The sequence below is a fragment of the Castor canadensis genome, unplaced genomic scaffold, assembly GCF_047511655.1.
Source record: "Castor canadensis unplaced genomic scaffold, mCasCan1.hap1v2 HAP1_SCAFFOLD_114, whole genome shotgun sequence".
NCBI classification, from domain to species: Eukaryota; Metazoa; Chordata; class Mammalia; order Rodentia; family Castoridae; genus Castor; species Castor canadensis.
Window position 1 is genome coordinate 51,337 of NW_027395343.1, and position 19,435 is coordinate 70,771.

The following is a 19,435-nucleotide window of genomic DNA, read 5'->3' on the forward strand; positions in this document are numbered from 1 at the left end:
AGGCCAGTCTCAAGAGGAAAAGAAACACCAAAAAAGTATGAAAGAAGTCCATATTTCCTATATGCTTTCCCAAGTAAAAACACTTCGAGATAGAGAGGAGTTCTGATTTCATCAGCCTCTTATTTCTTTACATATATATTTATTTATATTAGCATGTAATTGTAGAGGAGGATACATTCTGATATTTACATACACGTTTACAATATATCTTAAATTTATGTCATTATGTGAGTTAGGGCTACTTTCTAAATACAAGCAATAGAGGAAAGATTGTGTGTGGGGGGCGGTGTGTGTGTGTGTAACTAGACTTTGAACTCAGGGCCCACACCTTCACCCATTCCACCAACCCTTTTTTGCATTGGGTGTTTTGGAGATAGGGTCTCGCAGAACTATCTGCCTGGGCTGGCTTCAAACTGTGATCCGCCTTTCTCTCCCTCTGAGTAGTTAGGATTACCGGCCTGAGCCAACTGTGTGGAAAATCTTTATTTAACAATGGTTCTCAACTGAGTGTTAGCTTGTCCCCCAACCCCTAGAACTTAGAAAATTGTGTGAAGTTTCTGTTTTTGTCACAGAGTAGGGGAGTGCTAGGGTTGTGAATGCGTAGAACCAAAGATGCATCTAAACATCCTACGGTATTTAAGACAGCGTCGCTCCCCGCCTCCCCCTAAGAATTATCCACACAAAATGTTTGATAATGCCAAGTTTGAGAAACTCTGAATTTAGTCAGTCATGTTTTATTAGTGTAATTTTGTTTGAACATAGATTTTTGTAAGTAGCTATTTGTTTTTTTTCACTGAGCAATGTCAGTAGTGTCGTCCAATAGCAGCTGGGCGGTAGAAGGGACTAGAAAACCATATGATAAGTGTAGTAGGCAGACTATAATCCTTTACATTCCCCAAGGATGTCTGTGTCCTCGTTCTTGGAACCTGTGGATGTGTTACATTACATGTGTCAAAGAACGAAATTTCAGCAAACTGACTTTTACTAAGTATCCTAAATCAGGTAGCATTCTGTCTATAAAATACACAGGTGCTCCTTTAGGAGTAGCAGAGCAGTTGTTTTTGTTTTTTTTCCCCGTAAGGTAGCTTCAGCAGGAACAATGAGACAGCATCGTATAAAAAACAGATTGGTTCATAGCAGATTACTTTCATTATGTGAGTTAATGGAGAGGAGGCTTCCTTATCCCACCATGTTGGGCTTACTGGGCCCCTTTTGATTGGTTGCTGTGAATCTTCTGCTTTTGGGAAAACCAGCCTGTTTTCAGTTCACGTAAGTAGCATGAGCGACTCCATTCTGGTTTGGTCTGATCTGTTGGAGCCTGGTGTAGGAACTCAGTCCAAAAGAGTGGTCTTTCTTAAACTGTCTTTAATAAACAAAAGAGTGGATTTAAACTTGTGGATCAGCTGATGGTAAAGGTCATTAGCCTAGATTGGGTACATTTGTAATCTGCCTTAGGAGGGAGGCAGAAGAGAGGAGGATCAGAGTTTTGCAATCTCAGAACTCACTTTTGCTGCTGTTCAAGATGGAGGAGAGTGGCTTCTAGAAGCTGGAGAAGAGAAGGAAATACTCTACTGTGTCCAGGAAAGCAGCCCTGCAACACCTTGATTTTATCCTCGTGAAACTGTAACCCATAGAATTGTAAGATAACAAATTTGTGTTGTTTTAAGCTTGTCGTGATGAGTTACAGCACCGAGGGGCAACTAGTACACTGGGGAATTTGGGTTTTATTTGTTAGGCATTAGGGAGTCATCAAAGAATTGTCATCAAAGGAGTGACATGGTCAGAATGATGGAAAGGATTCCACCATGAATTTGTTGACTTATCTACTATAACTGCATGAGTGACGATGGGCCACGAATCTTCAGATACCTAGCTATATGAATCTTCAAAACCTAGCTATATGAAGCTAGGTTTTGTATGAACCCTAAATCCCAAAATGTGAAGCACACATTTTTGTACTTGTATATACATTTCATGGCTAGAAGACTGTACCTTTTCTCTCTTGTCTTTCCCTTCATCCTAAAGTTACCTATTAAGAAAATCTTCATCTCATAAATCCTTAACCTACTTTATATGTGAATTTTATAGGGTGTGTGTGTGTGTGTGTGTGTGTGTGTGTGTGTGTGTGTGTGTGTCCTTTCAGAAAATGGCTACTAGGGAGCATGACAGATTGCTACACTGTAGGCTCTTTTGTTTCTTTTGTACATTTCCATAGATTCTAGAGTTGTGAACCATACAGGCTTTCTACTGGTCCTCAGCATCTGTCATCCCCACCAGTATATTCTTTCATAAAAGAGACAGATGTGAGTATTACATCTCTGAGGAGTGACAGAGTCAAGAGTATTTCTGGGTTTCAGTACTTGTCAGTTGAGTGTATTCGAGACTCACAAAGAAATCCTCTGACTTCCCGAAGTAGAAATAGTACAGGTTATTGTTATCTGACCACGTGAAAGAAAACTAGAAATTTAAGATTGAAAAACATATTCATCACCCAAAGATTGTTCTTTGTTTGGCGGTCCTGGGGTTTGAACTCAGGGCGCGGTGCTTCCTAGGCCAGCCCTCTACCACTTGAGCCACGCCCCTAGCCCTATCACATAAAGTTTTTAAACAACATTTTAAAGGGAAAACTTGCAGGTTTGAACCAGATGACATATGAAAATGAGATTATTATACATAAAACCATGTGGGCACAATTCAGTTATTCATAGCCTTAAGTCATTTTATTATCAAACAAGAAATGCAAATAATTGAACTCAGAAGGAGAGAAAAGAGTAAATCTTAGGAAAATAAAGAAAAGAGGATAATTTTTTAAAATGAGGCAGAAAAATCTAAAATCGACAAAAACACAGTTTTTCTTTTTGAAAGTATCAACAAAATAGGAAAGCATAATCAGTGTAATCAAGAGATAGGGAATGACTATAAATACGAAATCTTGTGGTTAGAATTATGTATTACATTTCAGCTTTGGGGGATTTTCTTGGGGATAAGATTATTTTATTAGATTTCAACTTATCAGAATGAACAGTTTTCTAATAAAATGTTAATTATCTCTCAATCAACTTAGGACCGGGTACAAATAGATTGATAACCATAGAAGAAATTTTTATACAGCCCCCCCATCCCAAAATAAAGCCCTCCCCCTCCCCCCATAATGTTTCTTGCTTGCCGATTACAAGCGGTTATATTGGAATACACAACAGTTTTGTAAATTTAATTTAATGCACTTAATTTGAAAAATAACCTTCTTCCAGCTTGCCTGCCTCCTCCCTTGCTTTCTTCCTTCCTTCCAAATTTTTAGGAGCAGATAATCCTAAACTAATTCAACTATGGTAGAACCTTAACAAAAAAAAAAAAAGGTAAAATAGAAAATTATAGATGGGTTTTCTTTATTTAAAAAAAAAAAGGCCGACTGTGCTTTGTGTGAAATGCTTAGGACCAAAAAGTGTTTCTGACTTCAGAATTTTTTTAATTTTATAATATTTGCATAGGCTTTACAGGTGGAGTGTTAGGAGTTTTGGGGTTGCGACTTTGAACTTATGGATACTGAGCCTATATTAGCAAAGTCATCCAGCATTCGAATGAAAACAGCCTTAGAGGAGTAAATTTTCAGCATGATAAAATAACTGTTTGAAACTAAGCACAAATATACCACTGGAGAGTCAGTGATCTAAGTGCCAGGGAATGCCATCCTCTGAAACAGACCCTCAGAAGAAGTACAGAAAGGGGAGGAGGGGTGGACATCTAAATCCACAGGCTTTAAGGAGTGATCTAGACAGATTGAAAGGTATGGCTTTAAACGTGGCTTCTGGAGAAGAGTAGGTAGGGATATGCCCTGTGTGTGTGTGTGAGCACTACATGGATACCATAGAACACTACTCAGACGTGAAGAAAAGTGAAATTCTGTCACTTTTAGGAAAGTAAAGTATTACTTCCTATAGTAAAGTATTTACCAAAGTAAAGTTTACTGACAGTGGGGATACTTTAAGAAACCCCTTTGAACAAATAGGTACAGTGCTTGTGGGACGGGGGAGAGTGACTGAAGGAGATGAAGGTGAGGGAATATGGTTGGTGGATTTCTTATACATGTGCCAGAGAGAGCAATAGAACCTCTTGCAGTTGTTTTAAGAGGGGTGGGGACGGGGACGAGGGGGGAGGGGAGATGATGGGGGCGATCTAACCAATGTAAAATCAGGAATTGTCACATTGAATCCCCCCTGTACAGCAAGTATATCCTAATACAAGTGAAGGGGGAAAAAAGAGTAGGATATGTCTTGCCTGTGTACTACATGCATACCATAGAATATTACTCAGCCACGAAAACACCTGAAATTCTGTGATTTTTTTGGATAATGGATGGAAGTGGAGATAATCATGCTCAGTGATGTAAATTCAGAAGTCAGATACTGCATCTTCTGACCTAAAGTGATGATGGTGATGACTAGTAATAATGATGATGATGATGATGACAATAATGATAACTGGATATGAATGTATATGGGGACTGTCTGTCTTGGGATCAGTAGGGGAAGAGGAAAGGACACTGAGGGGTGAAGAGGATGGAAGTAGGCTGCACACATACAAATGAAGCCAGCATAAAGGAACCCACCAACACTGCTTGAAAGAGTGGGGGAGAGGGAGAGAGGGAATGAGACTGTAACAGAGGGGGTGAACTTGTACGTGTGTATGGCATTACCACAATGACATCCCCTCGTGTTACTAATGCATGATAAAAAATAAAAGTGAGTTGGAGTGGTGTTCAGAGTCAGACTGAGAAGTGGACAGCAGATATCATTTCTGCTCGTATTCCATTGGCTGAGTATTGCGGTGTACCTGTGTGCCTAGGTAGAAGGGGAAAGTGAGCTGGTAAGCAGCTTGTAGCCTGTCACGTGAAGTTTCTGTTCAGCATGAGGAGACTGCGTGCAAGTGAACACAGGTGTAAGTATTGGCTTAAGAGACAAAAGTCATTAAGTCATTCAAACGATCGCTGAAGCCAGAAAAAGTCTAAGAAAATCAACAGATCAGCTGTGAAGAGAGCTTAATACATTACTCAATTAAATAATAACTGTATAAATGTGTTGCTGTTGTAGACCAGCAATGACGAGTCGGGAAAAGGAGACTACCTAAAGGACTCTTACAACTTTGGATCTTACTTACCCTGTGATCTGGAGAATCCTTTGGAATTCTGTAGACAAAAAAAATTCAGTCAAAAAGTAATAAACTTTTGGATAGTGGAGGAGCTGAACAATGATTTTAAAAAACAAAAACAAAGCAGACACGAACATTTTGTAGTGTGCATGCAGTAAAATAAAACTACCTTAAAAACGTCATGGTGAAACTAAAGAAAAAAGGAAGTCCCGAAAAGTTCCTAGCATGGTGTAAGTAATGATAAATAGGAATTAAGTTTATAGAGCTTAAAATTACCAGTCAGGTGTGGTGGTGAACACCTGTATGATCTCAGCACTCAGAGGTAGAGCTGGAGGATCTCAAGTTTGAGGTCAGCCTGGACACAAAGAGTCATCTGTTTTTTTTTTTTTACTTAGTCTGTTGTCTGTATATTTTTACGTCAATAAATGTGAATGAAAACACCTGTGGAGGTTTTATAGGTCTGCTTGAGACCGTAGTTCTCAAAAGTGTTCCACATTTTTTCTGTAGTAGTGTTTCTTATTGTTGGATGTGCATCAGAATCCCCTGGGGAACTAAATCAGTTAAAATCAGAATCTCACGGAGTGGGACTTAGGCTGATACAGTTTTTAAAAAGTTTCCCAAGTAGGAGGAGAACCACTGTAGGGGTGTGTGTGTGTGTGTGTGTGTGTGTGTGTGTGAGTGAGAGAGAGAGAGAGAGAGAGAGAGAGAGAGAGAGAGAGAGAGAGAGAGAGAGAGAGAGAGAGAGAGAGACATTGCTGCGGGGGATTCCCTTTCCTCTATCCTTGCTGTGAGTTTTAAATGAAATATACATGCAGGAGCTAGGCTATCTATCCTAGCACATGCCTTTTGTTTGGAGCTTAGTAGACGTGGGTACTGTATTTTAATTCTTAATTGCTCTGTGCAGATCACTGCATACTGAAACAAACATGAGGACGTTAAGCAAATGTTCTTTTGTTCATATCTGGGCTGCAAAGAATTATTTTAGCTAGTTGCTTACATTGTGTATTTTTATCAAGCTTGCTGTACAGAGATTTGAAGCACCTTGTAATGAAGGCGTAGTAAGAATAAAACTGAAACTAGAGTAAAAATATCCAGTAGTAATGATCTAAGACTCATGAGAAAATTTAATTCTGTCAGAAAACTCAGGTTCCAAGCTAATTGCTACATTGAAGTTTTAATTTTTGTCATTGAGACATGTGTATCTTTTTTATCTCATGAAGTCTGGGTCTTAGTGTTTCTAGACATAGCATGTAAACATGTTCCTTTACTTACAAGCTCATTGTGTACAAATTGTATTCCGCCCACCTAAAAGGACACCTCTGGTTTCACAGTGGGTGCTTGAACTCGTATTGTGTGCCCTGTTGATAAGGTGGAACCGGTTGGCATCGGCCAACCCACAATGCAACAAGTAGAGGTCAAAGAAGAGCATGTTTAAGTCAGAGAGATTTTATTCAAACTAAGGAACTTTTTGAAGACCACAGGGTTAAATACATTGTTCTAAGTAAATTTTCAGAGTTTTAGTCTGTTGACTATGTAGTATATTTATATTTAATCAGCCAAGTTTTGTACAAAGTTTATTATTTTGTTATTATTATTACTGGAATGATCTATATTTTTCTAGGTTAGAAAACACTAGTAAAACTCCTTCTGAAATAACTTTACAGTAAGTAATTTTTGAAAAGTTATCACAGGGTATATGAAGGTTTAAAAAATGACGAGTGACATGATAATGCCACATAACTTAAAGAACATGAAAGATGTTGAACTTCAGCTTCCCTGAGTTCCCCCTGGGTGAAACTGCTAATTAGTGCAGTGAAGTATAGTGCGAAACTTTGTTTCCAGGAACAGAAATCTCAAGGAAGAAGAAATACATATCCTGGTCCCTAATTACCACAGGAGTTAAAATCTTGGACCACCCTCAAAGACTGACGTTCCTGTGGGTCAAAAGCATTTGTCAAAAGGCTACAGTTACCGACAGAGGGAACTGATACACAGTTCACCAAAACCATTCTGGCTTAAAGTAACATTTTTTCAAACAAATAATAACCTTTGCACGTTAAAATCCAATATGTGGAGTTTTAAATTGAGTCGAGCTATTAAAACTTCATTTATCTGGCATTACCCTGAAGCTACAAAGTTTTGGATGATTACCTTTTGCAAGTGAGTGAAGCCTGGTAATATAAAGTTCCTAATTTTATCTAAACCATTCTATGTACATATTTTATAAATGACCATGTTCTTCCTTAGAGTGCAAGGGTCAGGGATAGCCATATGGAAATAATGGAAAGAGAACAAAACTAGGAATTTGGAGATCTGCATTCTAGTTCTGCTAGTGTCAGTAATTAACTTGAGAAAAACTTTGGATGCCACTTTAAAGTTTGGGGACATTAGATTTTCTCATTTCAAAAATTAACTTTCCAGGTTAGCTGCTTAGGAATTGTATAATTGAACATTTGTGTAAACTAATTGAGGGAAGCACTCGTATAATTCACGAGTCCATTTTGTAAAATAACCTTTTATTTTGGGATAATTTTAAGTTTAGAGAAAAGTAACAAAGATAGTAGAGCGTTTCCATAGGCCCTTCACCCAGTTTTCCCCTAATGTTAACATTTTATGTTACATTTATCAAACCTAAAAAACCGACGTTGGTATATATCTATCAACCAAATTCCAAATTTTAATTAGATTTCACCATTTTTTTTTTCACCAGTACCTTTATTCCAGGATGTGATCCAGAATACCACACATCGTGTTTAGCCTTGGTCCTTTTTTAATAGTTTTCTGTCTCTTCCCATTGGTGCTACAGTCTCAGTCGAGCCTATGCTGCCGTCCTTGTTTTTGTTTGTCACAGGTTTTTATCTCCTCCAATTTGTGCACCTAAGCACACGTAAGTGGAGATCGTCATACTTGTTAGAAACGTATGGGAAAGAAGAAACAATTTCTGGTTTCAAATTCTGTTATGAGTAATTTATTTGAATTTAGGCATACAGACGGCAGACAATTTTGATTCTTCACACACTTTTGCAAGCTAGTTCTCTGTAAGTCCCTCCTCCCAGCATATTCTTGTAGTTGAGGTTGCCAGATTACTGAGTTCTCTGGTTTGTGACCTGCTGTCCATGAAGAAGAATGGGGAAAAAAAACTTAAACAAAAGCGGATTAAAAATTGGCTTTGTCCTGTCTTGGCTATGATTGACGCATCTGCAAGCGGTGCCTACGTGTGTTATTTGATGACGCATTAGTGGTAGAGGACAAACCTTAGGCAAAATGCTGGATATGATGCAGTAGGCTCTAGAAATAATATAGAGTCACATTTAGTTGCTCAGTGAAAGGGAACACCATCCCCCAAAAGAGGGAAGATGATAATAAAGATGATGGGGGTTCAGACTCAGTTACAAAGGAGGTTTGTTGTTTCATTTCAGATGATGGAATTAACCTTTCTCTGAATCTTAAAAAAAAAATACACACACACACACATATACATATATATGTATGTATATATATGTATGTATATATATATATGTATGTATATATATATGTATGTATATATATATATGTATATATATATATATATATATATACATATATACACATTCATATGTATACATTAGGAGGGAAAACTCGGGAAGTCTTGTGTGTTAATGCAGTGGGTTCGAAGAGCCATTGCAGAATCACCGAGATTTTAAAAAACTACATGCAGTGCATCCCTTCTCTGGGAACGTAGCTTCTGAGTTGGGGACAAAGTACAATATATAGTTTGAAACTGATGAATAATTGCTGTTCTCCTGCTTGATTATGAACACTTCATAGTCATTGGTGTATTGTCAATATGTGAATATGTTCACAAGTTCATTGTAAAAAACAACAGATGTCCTCACTGCAAGTTAATAGCAGGGAAAAAAAAAAACAGGAGCAATTTTAGATCCCGTATAATGTACATTTTATGTACTATCACCAAAAGTACTTTGAATTGGTAAGTTTATTGAAAAAAATTTAAACTATATGTTTATCATCTTCCTGTCAAAATTACGTACTTATCTTTCTGCAATATAAATATCGTACTTACTGTCAAACTTAACACATGTATTAGTACCCTAGAGCTGCGTCACAATATACACAGACTAGTGGCTTCTCTAACAGAACTTTATTTCTCACGGTTCTGGAGGCTGGAAGTCTAAGGTGAAGGTGTTAGCAGGACTGGTTTCTCCTGACGCTTGCAGTTGGCCTCCTCCTTACTGTGTCCTCACAGTAAGGCCTTTTCTCTATGCATTCATCCCTGATGACTCTCTCTCCTTACTAAGGACATCAACTATATTGGATTAGGGACCTACCCTTGTGGCCACATTTAACCTTAATTGTCTCTTTTAAGGCAATTATCTGCAAATACAATCACTTTGGGGGTTAGGACTTCAGCAGATGAATTTACGGGGAATGCACAATTCAGTCCATAACACTGTAATTATGTAAAATTTGAGGGGTGGGGGATAGATAATTTCATTTAAAATAATTAAAAGCCAGGTGTGGTGGTACACATCTATAATCCTAGCAATGGGGAGACTAAGGCAGGAGAATCACACGTTCAAGTCCAGCCTTGGCTAACAATGAGACCCTGCCTCAGACAAGTAAGCAAAAAGAATCCCCCTCAACACCCATCCCCCCCCAAAAAGAGACATCATAAGGAAAACTATAGACCAATGTGCCTCCTGAATATAAATACAGAACTGTCTAGCAAAACCCTACCAAACTCAATCTAACAACATACAACCATATACCGTGACCAAGTGGGATTTATCCCAGGATTGCAAGACTGGTTTAATATCTGAAAATCCAACTTAATATGCCATATTCATAGAACCAGAGTACAACTTCATCAGCCATCGGTAGGGCATCTGTACAAAGTGTGGTAGAACCAATAAGCCACTACAGCAAGGTTGCACTACGTAAAAACGGTTAGGGAGAAGGCAAGGGTGTTGGGTACTTGGAGTCCATGATGCTGAAGAGTCCTATAACAGAATGTCAGGAGTCGAATGAAAATTAGGATAGGTGAGATAGCACTTAGTTGTTGAGTGAACTTTTGAGGCCGGTGGCGGTGATATAAAGACCACAGTGTCACTTGGGGGCTGTCTAATCTGGCTCTGTGAATCTGGCGCCCCAGTCCGGTGCTCGAGTGTAGGTTTATGTTGCTCTCTCATGTTCCAAATACTCAGGATTCAGGTGTTTGTGATGCCACAGTGGGTTGGTAGGTGACAGATCGCAAGTCACCTTTAATTTAAATTGAACTTTATACTTTGAGATAATCACGTGCAGTTATAAGAAATAACACAGAGAGATCCTGTGTGCCATTTACTCAGTTTCCCACAGAGCTAACGTAAGACCATGCTACAGTATTACAGCCGGGATCTTGGCATTAATAGAAGTCAAGATACAAAACATTTCCATCACGTCAAGAGTCCTTTATGTTGTTCTTGCCCTTTTGTGGTTGAACCCACTTCGCTCTCACCTCTGCTGTCTCCCCTTGGTATTTAAAATTGTTTTCTATCAATCAGCCGGACGAGGGTGCCTCATGCCGGTAATCCTGGCTTCTTTGGAAAGGCAGAGATCAGGAGGATTGTGGTTCGTGGCCTGCCTGGGCAAATAGTTTGTGAGCCCCTATCTCAAAAATACTCAACACAAAAAAGGGCTGGTGGAGTGACTTAAGTGGCAGCAGGACACCTGGCTCGCAAGCGTGAGGCCCTGAGTTCAAACGCCAGTATCACCAAATAAAAACCTAAAAAACTTGGACATTTCGGGTAGTGTGTATGAGACCAAATCTTACTCAGACCTGTTTTAGCTGATTCTGTCACTGCTCCAGCAAGGGAAGTGAGGGTGCCACATCATCACCAGCTGGGTGTACGTGACCAAGCTCCCCTCTCTGTCCAGACTGATTCCTCTCTCAGTTAGGGAGGAAAGCTCCCTGTTCCCGTCGTGGTCTACACCTACACTCTTAGGGGTGAGTGGGTTCAGTCAGTCCTTCCAACAGGCTGACGTGCGTGGGTGTTGGGCACAGCTGTCTCTTCCCTGGTCCTTTGGCTACTTTGTGGAAGCTTTTTTGTCATGCCCTCTGGCAGTTTCTGGTTGCTGGCTTCTTGAGCTTCAAGTCTAGGGTACGTGAGGCAAGAAGAAAGCCATGGAGCTCACCACCATGTTGTTCCCATGCTGAGGTCTCTATTATTTGCCACCTTCCCGCCTCTTTTGGGAGTCCTGTTGTATTTGTTTTAGATACAAGGCCCAGGGGTTGTGGTTGCCCTTAGCAAGATGAATTAGAATTTTACTCTGTTATTTAGGAGGTGAAAGAGCCTTAGCACATCCACCTTTGCGATATTTTTGTGCCAATAGAATTTACTCATTAGAAAACAAAGTATTTTGTCAAGAACATACCACCTGGTAATCCTAGTAGGCACTCTGTACTTTTTTTACACTAGCTCAGACAAAATTTATTATAAGTTAATGTGGTCACTGTTTATATAAAGGTAATAACAAAGTTCTTTGAAATGATTTCTGACTTCAGTGTCTCTTAATTCTGGTGACTGTAAGTACTGTTACGCCAGCTGTTCGCTAGTTAGAGGGAACTGGTGAACATCAGGTGTAAACTCACCTGCTTTTCACTCATATCATACATAGCAGATAGTTTCAGTTAAGATAATTCACGCTATTTCAACAAAGTCTATATTCTCTTTAGTAAGAGGTCTATTTTTAGTAATCGAAATAACAGTGAATCGTTGCTTCATGTTGTTTTTCAGTGTTCATCACAGTTTCTGTGCATGTGGTAGAATGATGCCTTCAGGCTTGTGGACATAGGCCTTTGTGTGTGTCTACAGACCTGCCTTGGTGGTCTTTCTCCTACCTGTCTCCCAGGGAAATGAGTACCGAAATTAATCCCTGCCTTGGTCATATGTGGGGCGTAATTTCAATTTCGTGGCACCTACATCTCTTTTTCTCAGTTGTGTTTTCCATTTGTGGTCATTGTTTTAAATGATGGTTAGATTGTTCCAGACAGCAGTTGTGATTATAATTCAGTGACGTTGGGCAAAACAAGCTCATGCACTTTAGTAAATAAAGCCTTGCAGATGTGCAGTATTATTACTAATGATACAAATAAACAGCTTACAGTAATGGTGTGTTAAATTTCAGTTATTAAATTACGAAGCATTGAAACAATGTTAGTGGTGACAACAGTGTCAGCAGCTAAAAACTGCTATGATCCTTTAAATTGGTCCAAAGCATGGGGAAAACAAGTTGACTGTATGTATGAGGAGGCATGAAATTGTCCATACCCTTTAGTCCAGTAGTAATTCTTCTGAAATAGAGAGAGCCAACCGAAGAAAATAAACTGAAATAGAGAAGAAAGGCTGTGCTGTGTGTTTCTGGTAGGCTGTTGGGCAAAATCATAGTTAAAATTGCATTTCAGCTTTACTGTGATCACTTTAACATGCCTGCAACAAAAATTATGGCATAGATTTAGAATTGTTAAAGCGTACTAAGATGGAATTTTTGTGATAATGTAAATGCGCTACTAATGTGTGGTGCGCGCAGGCCAAAAGCATAGGAAAGACTAAAAGATGCCAAAATGTTTTCTGTTGTTACTGTGTTACTGTTATCTTAGGGAGTAGAATTAACGTATTTTTGAAAATTTAATTGTAACTTTGTTTTCCCCGTACCCCAATGGGAAAGAAAAGGAAATTTAAAATTTTTTTCCAAAAGCATGTGGTAAACTCTTGGTTATCCACAGGTGTATGGTTCCATGGAGACCACCCTCGAGGAAAAATCACAAATGCTAAGGATGCTTAAAGTTCGGTACTCTAAAATTACTCAGATTTGCCTATACCATATGTACAGTAGGTCTGAGCATCCATAACTTGAAACTGCGTGGAGTAGGCTAAAGTAGTGCTGTACGGATTCATGCTGTGCACCAAAAACTTGATCTTATTTCATGCTCTTTATCTCAAATATTGCAGATGCTTGATTTTTCCCATGATGCCGCCCAACTTCCACTAAAGACATCCTGCTTTCAACAAATCTCAGATTTTCACTTTATCACTTCAGTTACATGCATGCGCTTTTTTGCCTTGGGAGGAGTTAACCTAACTTTTACCTGGCTTTTCGAGTGCTATTTGTTTTGTGGGGGTGGGGGCATATTTTCAGAAAATTAAAGGCAGGGAAACATCAACTTAAACACAGCTGAGGATGATGTGGGACCGACTGAGAGCGTCTCCGCATCAACTGAGCTGCGTAATGGGCGCACGGGAATTTAAAATTTTGTTTTTGAAATTTCTTTTGATTTTAATCTACTTTTTGACCATGCTTGGGCTTGGAAAACCACGCATAGTAACTCTGCGAATAAGGTGGGCTTAATGTATAAATCTAAATAGCGCAGCAGTCCAGGGAGGACAAACAGTGTCTCCTCTCTCGTCCCAAGAGCATCACTGGGTTGCTGCAGTAGGACCCCTGGTCTTCCTAAGGTGATTCGTGGACAGTTGAAGTGCTCTGTAGCATGTTCTCTTCCTCTGAGGATGCTTTCTACTAGATTTTCTTGCCTTAAACAGATGAGCCCTCAGAGCTTGACAAGCAGAACGTCTCCTGTTGAGAGGGCCCTAAGTCAGTCAGTCAGCTGACTGAAGCTTTCTACCAGGAGACTGTTTTAGAATCTGCTGTGAGGAGAGAGGCAGAAGTACTTTTGTTATTGTGGAGGATAACGAAAAAGAACCGTAGTCGGTCATATGTAGGAGGAACTTGTTTTGCTTCTCTGACACTGTTTGGCCCCTCTCTGTCCTGCAGCTGGCCCTGAAAGACCCTGTGCACACCGTGTCCCTGCAGCAGTTCACCTACGAGAAGCTGAAGGCGCAGCAAGAGGCTCTGGGAGAGCAAGGCTTCCAGTCCCTCATGGAGACCGTGGACACGGAGATTGTCACCCAGCTGCAGGAGTTTCTGCAAGGGTTCTAAGAGCGCATGCCGCGGGGCTGCCGCCCCGATCCGCAACCAGCTGCGTACCCCAGCCTGCTACCCCTATGTGAGAGCCTGCTGAGATGAAGGAGTCACTTGTGTATGAAGATGGAGAAGGAAAGACCACAGTTTTTTAGTACAGAATGTAAAGAGTAAATGTAAATCCCACATAACTAAAACTCACAGACCTATTCCTCAGAAGAATTTAATTTTATATCTGTGAGGGACCCCGTGTGTACTAGAGGAACACTTGCTGACAATAGCCGCTTGGCTTCCTGTCAAGAGAAGAAACTCTTGGATTACCTTTTAATCATGTACTCTTCACACTTGAGAAGATGAAGGTTAATGTCTGAGATGTTTTTCTGCAATCCAAATTATTAGAATTTGACTGCGTTATCGTTTTTTAAGCTAATGAAACAAGCTGAAAATGACAAAGCTGTTCAAATGATGCAATTAAAGGAACTTATGCATCGGGCAAAGTGTATAGCGACAGACCACATCACTGACACGATCTTGCAAGGGAGTTGTTTTCATCTGACATAGAAAGCACATTTTATCAGACAGATGCTTTTATTTTCATTCTAGCAATTTGGTAAGATGAACTAGTTAAAGGCACTTTTTTTTCTCACTTTATTTTCAGTGAATAAGTCCACAAATACACATTGTAAGGCTCCTCGTAGTGAACCTGAAGTACTGCAGTGCCAGGTGGGAGCCCTGTGGTCCTGGTTTGGTCCTCATTCCTTTGCCACTCCTAAAGGGCAGCAGCCCCGTGAGCACTGAGAAGAACCGGGAGCTCCCGGTCCCACCGTGCTGTGACAGCCCCACGTGGCTGAGACAGGCCTTTCACTACTTACCATCTCAGGTTCCTCAGTGCCGAGTGCCTCGGGGCCTCACTCACAGAATGACCTCAGAGGACCCAAGCAGAAGCCCCTAGGTGTGAACACCGATGTCACTTGTCTCCCTTCTTTTTCCCTCCATCGTGCAGTACGGAAAGGAAGAGGAGAGAATCAAGCCTTATCTTGTTTCACTTACCATTTACTGTAAGGAACCTTTTAAAGCATTTTTTAGGAAATACTCAAAAGCGAGATTGGGAAATGTCTCATCTTTCTGGGTAAATGTCTTATCACTAGGTAACTGCGGGAAACCCACTGCCCCTCTGTAAGCTGTGGAACTCAATGGGGTTATTTGACGTCTTCAGCAAGAGAAAGAAAATGCGGTTCAAATTAAATTTTCCAGAGATACCTCACCTTTCATCGACTCGTCTGATTATTTTTCTTGCTCCACAAAATAAAAAAATGAGTTCATAAAATTCGCCCAGTGAGTGGCTTTCTTTTATCCTCTAGCTGTGGTTCTGTGGTGGTAGGTGGCAGTACCGCAGGTAGGAACAGCTTAGTTACCCTTGTAATTATTCTTTGTTTAAAAACCGAACACTCCTTAGAAGTGCTAGTTCTTCACCACCACTACTGCTCGGTCCACAAGACCGACCTAAGAACAGTGTCTCCCTATCGACTTAATTATTTCCACTTGAAGTAGTCTCCCTACTGGCGAAATGAGAAATTCTCAGAGCTGGTCTAGTTCCTCAGTTATTATAGTAAAAAAAAAAATCACCTTTTTCAGTTCTTGACAGGTTTCATTATAGTGACACAGCAAATATTACTAGAACAGCTGCTTTGCAAGACATAAAAAGCTTATCTCAAGGGAAGAATGTGGGTCATCTTTTTAAACTCATAGGTTATAATAGGCTTTGTTAAAAGCGCAGAAGAATAATGCATGTATGTTGGGTTTTTATGTGCTCAGTTAAGACATACAATGTAATTATTGATGTGCGGGATTCGATTCATTAGCACAACTTTATAGCAAGCATATTAAGTTTTGGCCAAACAATTCAGCTCCCGCTACAAGGAATGCAAGGAATGATGGTTTCCATTCCGCGAGCATTCTCCTTTTCGGTTTGTTTTATATTCCAGAGGCTTCTCCCAACCTTCTGACAAAGGCCCGTGTGATGTCTCCCTTATGAACTGGCCCCTCCTCTCTCCTGTGAACTCTTACTAGATAAGCCACATCGTTACATGCTGAACACCTCTACAGTTTCTCCTGGAAACGTTTCACTTTTCGTCTTCATTTGACTTGCTCCTTTCTTCAACTAGTCTTTGTTAGTTCCTGTCTTTGCCATAGCGCTCGCCATCTCTGGGGTTAGAAACGGCACCTTCGTGAAGTCGTGCAGTGTAGTAGGAACTCGCCAACCTGCCAGCGCGGTGGAAGGAAACGGGTTCCAAGTGCAAGTGCAAGTGCGCGGTCAGAGCAGCGGGCAGGGAAGGAGGTTGGCTGCAAGATAAGTTGATGCCATCTGCGGATGACTTGTAGCCGTTTGAAGCCTGATCTCAAACCGCACGGTCCGGTACGGTTATTAAAACTAAATGGCACCGTACTGGAACTGGGCAGCCCCCTGACTCCAGACTTGTAGCTCTTTGAAATCAGTGACAAAATCCTCAGTGAGGTTTTGAAAATGTTGGCGCTCTAGCCTCACTACCAATTCCTAAATCCATGAGTTAAAATGGAAGCTCACCTACTTAGGGTGCAGGCTCCTCAGAACTTCTAAAGATCAAGCGAGTAGAAATTTAAGAGTTACTGGAGAGGAAGACAGATCCATGTCAGGAAAGAAATTTTTTCTTCCGCTAACTTTAGGGAAAAAGAACCCTACAGAAGCTTAGAACAGTAATACGTGACTCGCAGTATAGCTTCCATCTAGAGTCATCAGGCTGTTGACGTCTTGCCACGTTTACTTTCTCTGTGTATTTGTCTAAAGAGACATAAACACATGTATGGGCACAGGCATTTACTTTTGCTGAATCGTTTGGAAGTAATTTACAGACACTACGGAAGTTGTAACACTGCATTCATCCTCCAGTACTTCAGCATACATTTAAGAGTGACATTCCTTCTGCTTATCCCCTGATACCATACAGATATAGGCCCAAAAAGTAACATATAGCAGCAGTTCATATTCTGATTTTCTCAACTGCCCAAAAGATATCTTTTGTAAAAATTTTATTAGCATGAATTAATTGCACAAAATGATTAATTGTGGTATTTACATACATGTTGGATGAAATTCACCCATCTGTTTTACTCTAACACTCTGGTCTCCTTTGTAACAATTTTTAGGGGTTTCATTATGCTATTTTCATACATCTATCATGTTCACTCTCCATCACCCTCTCTCTCCCTCCTCCCCTCCCGATGGTTCCTCCCGTAAACAGTTCCCCTTTTACAATCTCTTTTTTTTTTTTTCTTCAGATGTGAAACGTGTTTTTCTTTTTTGGCAGTACTGGGGTTTGAACTCAGGGCTCCACACTTGCTTAGCAGGCAGTCTACCACTTGAGCCGCACAGCCAGTCCTACAGTTTTCTTTTTGTGTGATGCCCATTTGTTGTTAGATCCAGAGTCCCTTTAATGTTTATTAAATGCTGCATTGCATTGTTTAGGGTTTGGGGTTTTTTTTTTTTTTTTAGATATGACAGTTTATTTTTCTTCTTTTGTTGTAATGGTGTATGAACTGAGGACCTTTTGCTTGCTAAACAAGTGTTCTACCACTCGAGCCACATCTCAGCCCTCACTGGTTTTAAGTCTAAAATAGTCGTGTACGTGTGTGCGTGTGTGTATGTGTGTGTGTGTGTGTGTGTGTGTGTGTGTGCACGCGGGCTATGGCACTTGAATTCAGGACCTCAAGCACTCTACTACTTGAGCCATGCCCCCACCCCTTTTACTTTAGATTATTTTTCAGGTAGGGTCTTGTATTTTTGTGCAGGGTGGGTCTCAGATCACCATCCTCCTACAGTAGCCTGTGTAGCTGGGATGACAGGCACGAGCCACCCTACCTGGCTGTAATGTTCCTTATTGTGGAATTTCCTCACAATTCTATTCAGGAAAACCGTTTTGGCCCCAACACTACATCGGCAATGAGCACCATACTCAATGTGGCATCACACGAGGAAGCACATGTGAGGGGGTTTTTACCGAAGCTCCGATGGTTCAGCTCACCAGCGCCAGGCAGGCCTCCACTGTGAGGGTGCTTTTAAAAGAGAACGCCACAACGCGAGAAATTTCCAGCACTTTTTGGGTCAGAGCTCTTACCACCATCAGCTTCTGCATCTGTTCACTTATTACGGTTCTGCAGTTCTTCAAACCTAGAAAAAATAGGAAAACTGAGCTATTGCTGCAGGAGGATGCAGCTGTATTCTTGCTCACCTGACGTGGGTTCTTGTCACGTTGGAGACAGTAACCTAAAGGTGGGAATGAAAGCGAAAGTGAGCGAGGGCTGCATCGGGAAGTGTAATAAAGGCCTCTGGGTGGGGAAGCAGCAGCCCGGACCAAAACCGGTAGTGCAACGAGGCATGGAAATATTGGCCGGGATCATCAGTAAAACTTCCTAAATCTCGTTTAATTTCTTTAAATTCGCTTAATCTGAAGGGCACATGGACTCGCTCATGTCCAAATTCCCCACGGAGGTTCCTGTGCAGAGAACAGCCAAGGTCTGGGAGTCTAGTTTTCATTCCTCCAGCCATACTGGATGGTGCTTGGGGGGCCGGGAAGCTGGGGGGGGGGGGTGTCCGGGGCTGTGTGAAAGAAAAGCTGGACATAGGGAATCTTCGCCCATTTACCTTCCTTTGAAACAAGCCAAGCTGTAAGATGGCATTACAATTAATGCTTCCCCGTTCTGGCCATTTCTCCCGACCGGCACCCCCACCCTCCCCGGCAGAGGGTATAATGGGGCCAGGCCTGAGTGCGATAGAAGATGAGGATCTTCTTTCACAGACCTTCTGGGCCAGGGTCCTTCCGGTGTTTCCGCAGACAGGCAAGGTGGGATCCTTCGGTCACTCGGGCACCTTGGGCCCCCATCTAAAAGAGGGACAAGGAAGTTGGTCACCATGGGAATTTCCTTCTCTCGGGCATCCCCGGACAAGGAAAACCCCCCTACCTAGGAGAGGGCTTCCCACCCTCCATCGGCTTCTTTGTTGCCCACTGCGACTGAGTTCTAGGGAAAGACGTCTGGGTGTGTCCGGATTGAAGTTGCCTTTATCGGTGTGACTCGGACCATTCCTTTGCCTGTTCCCCTTTTGACGCGGGTATCTGGCTCTCTTCTAAGAGTGGAAGGCCCCTAATTCAAATACGACCCTATTTATAAAGGGCTGCCGGACGGCCAGAAGAGCCTGCACGGATAGAGGAAGGATCCTCAGGGGGCCTGTCGGTGGACTTTCCCTTCCCAGATAGTCTCGAAAAATGGGGGTCACTGCAAGGGACACACGAGTCATGTA

At 41.2% G+C, this 19,435-nt stretch overlaps 1 protein-coding gene across 1 annotated transcript in view; it reads left to right on the forward strand.

Moving 5' to 3' along the window:
• The window catches only part of LOC141420311 (importin-11-like), a 46,895-nt gene extending 31,462 nt beyond the window's left edge, over positions 1-15,433 (forward strand). The window contains exon 4 of the mRNA XM_074064583.1: positions 13,957-15,433. Within this exon, the coding sequence (XP_073920684.1) occupies positions 13,957-14,121 (165 nt within the window). The 3' untranslated portion in view covers positions 14,122-15,433. The remainder of the gene's footprint in view (positions 1-13,956) is intronic.
• Positions 15,434-19,435: the final 4,002 nt, after the last annotated feature.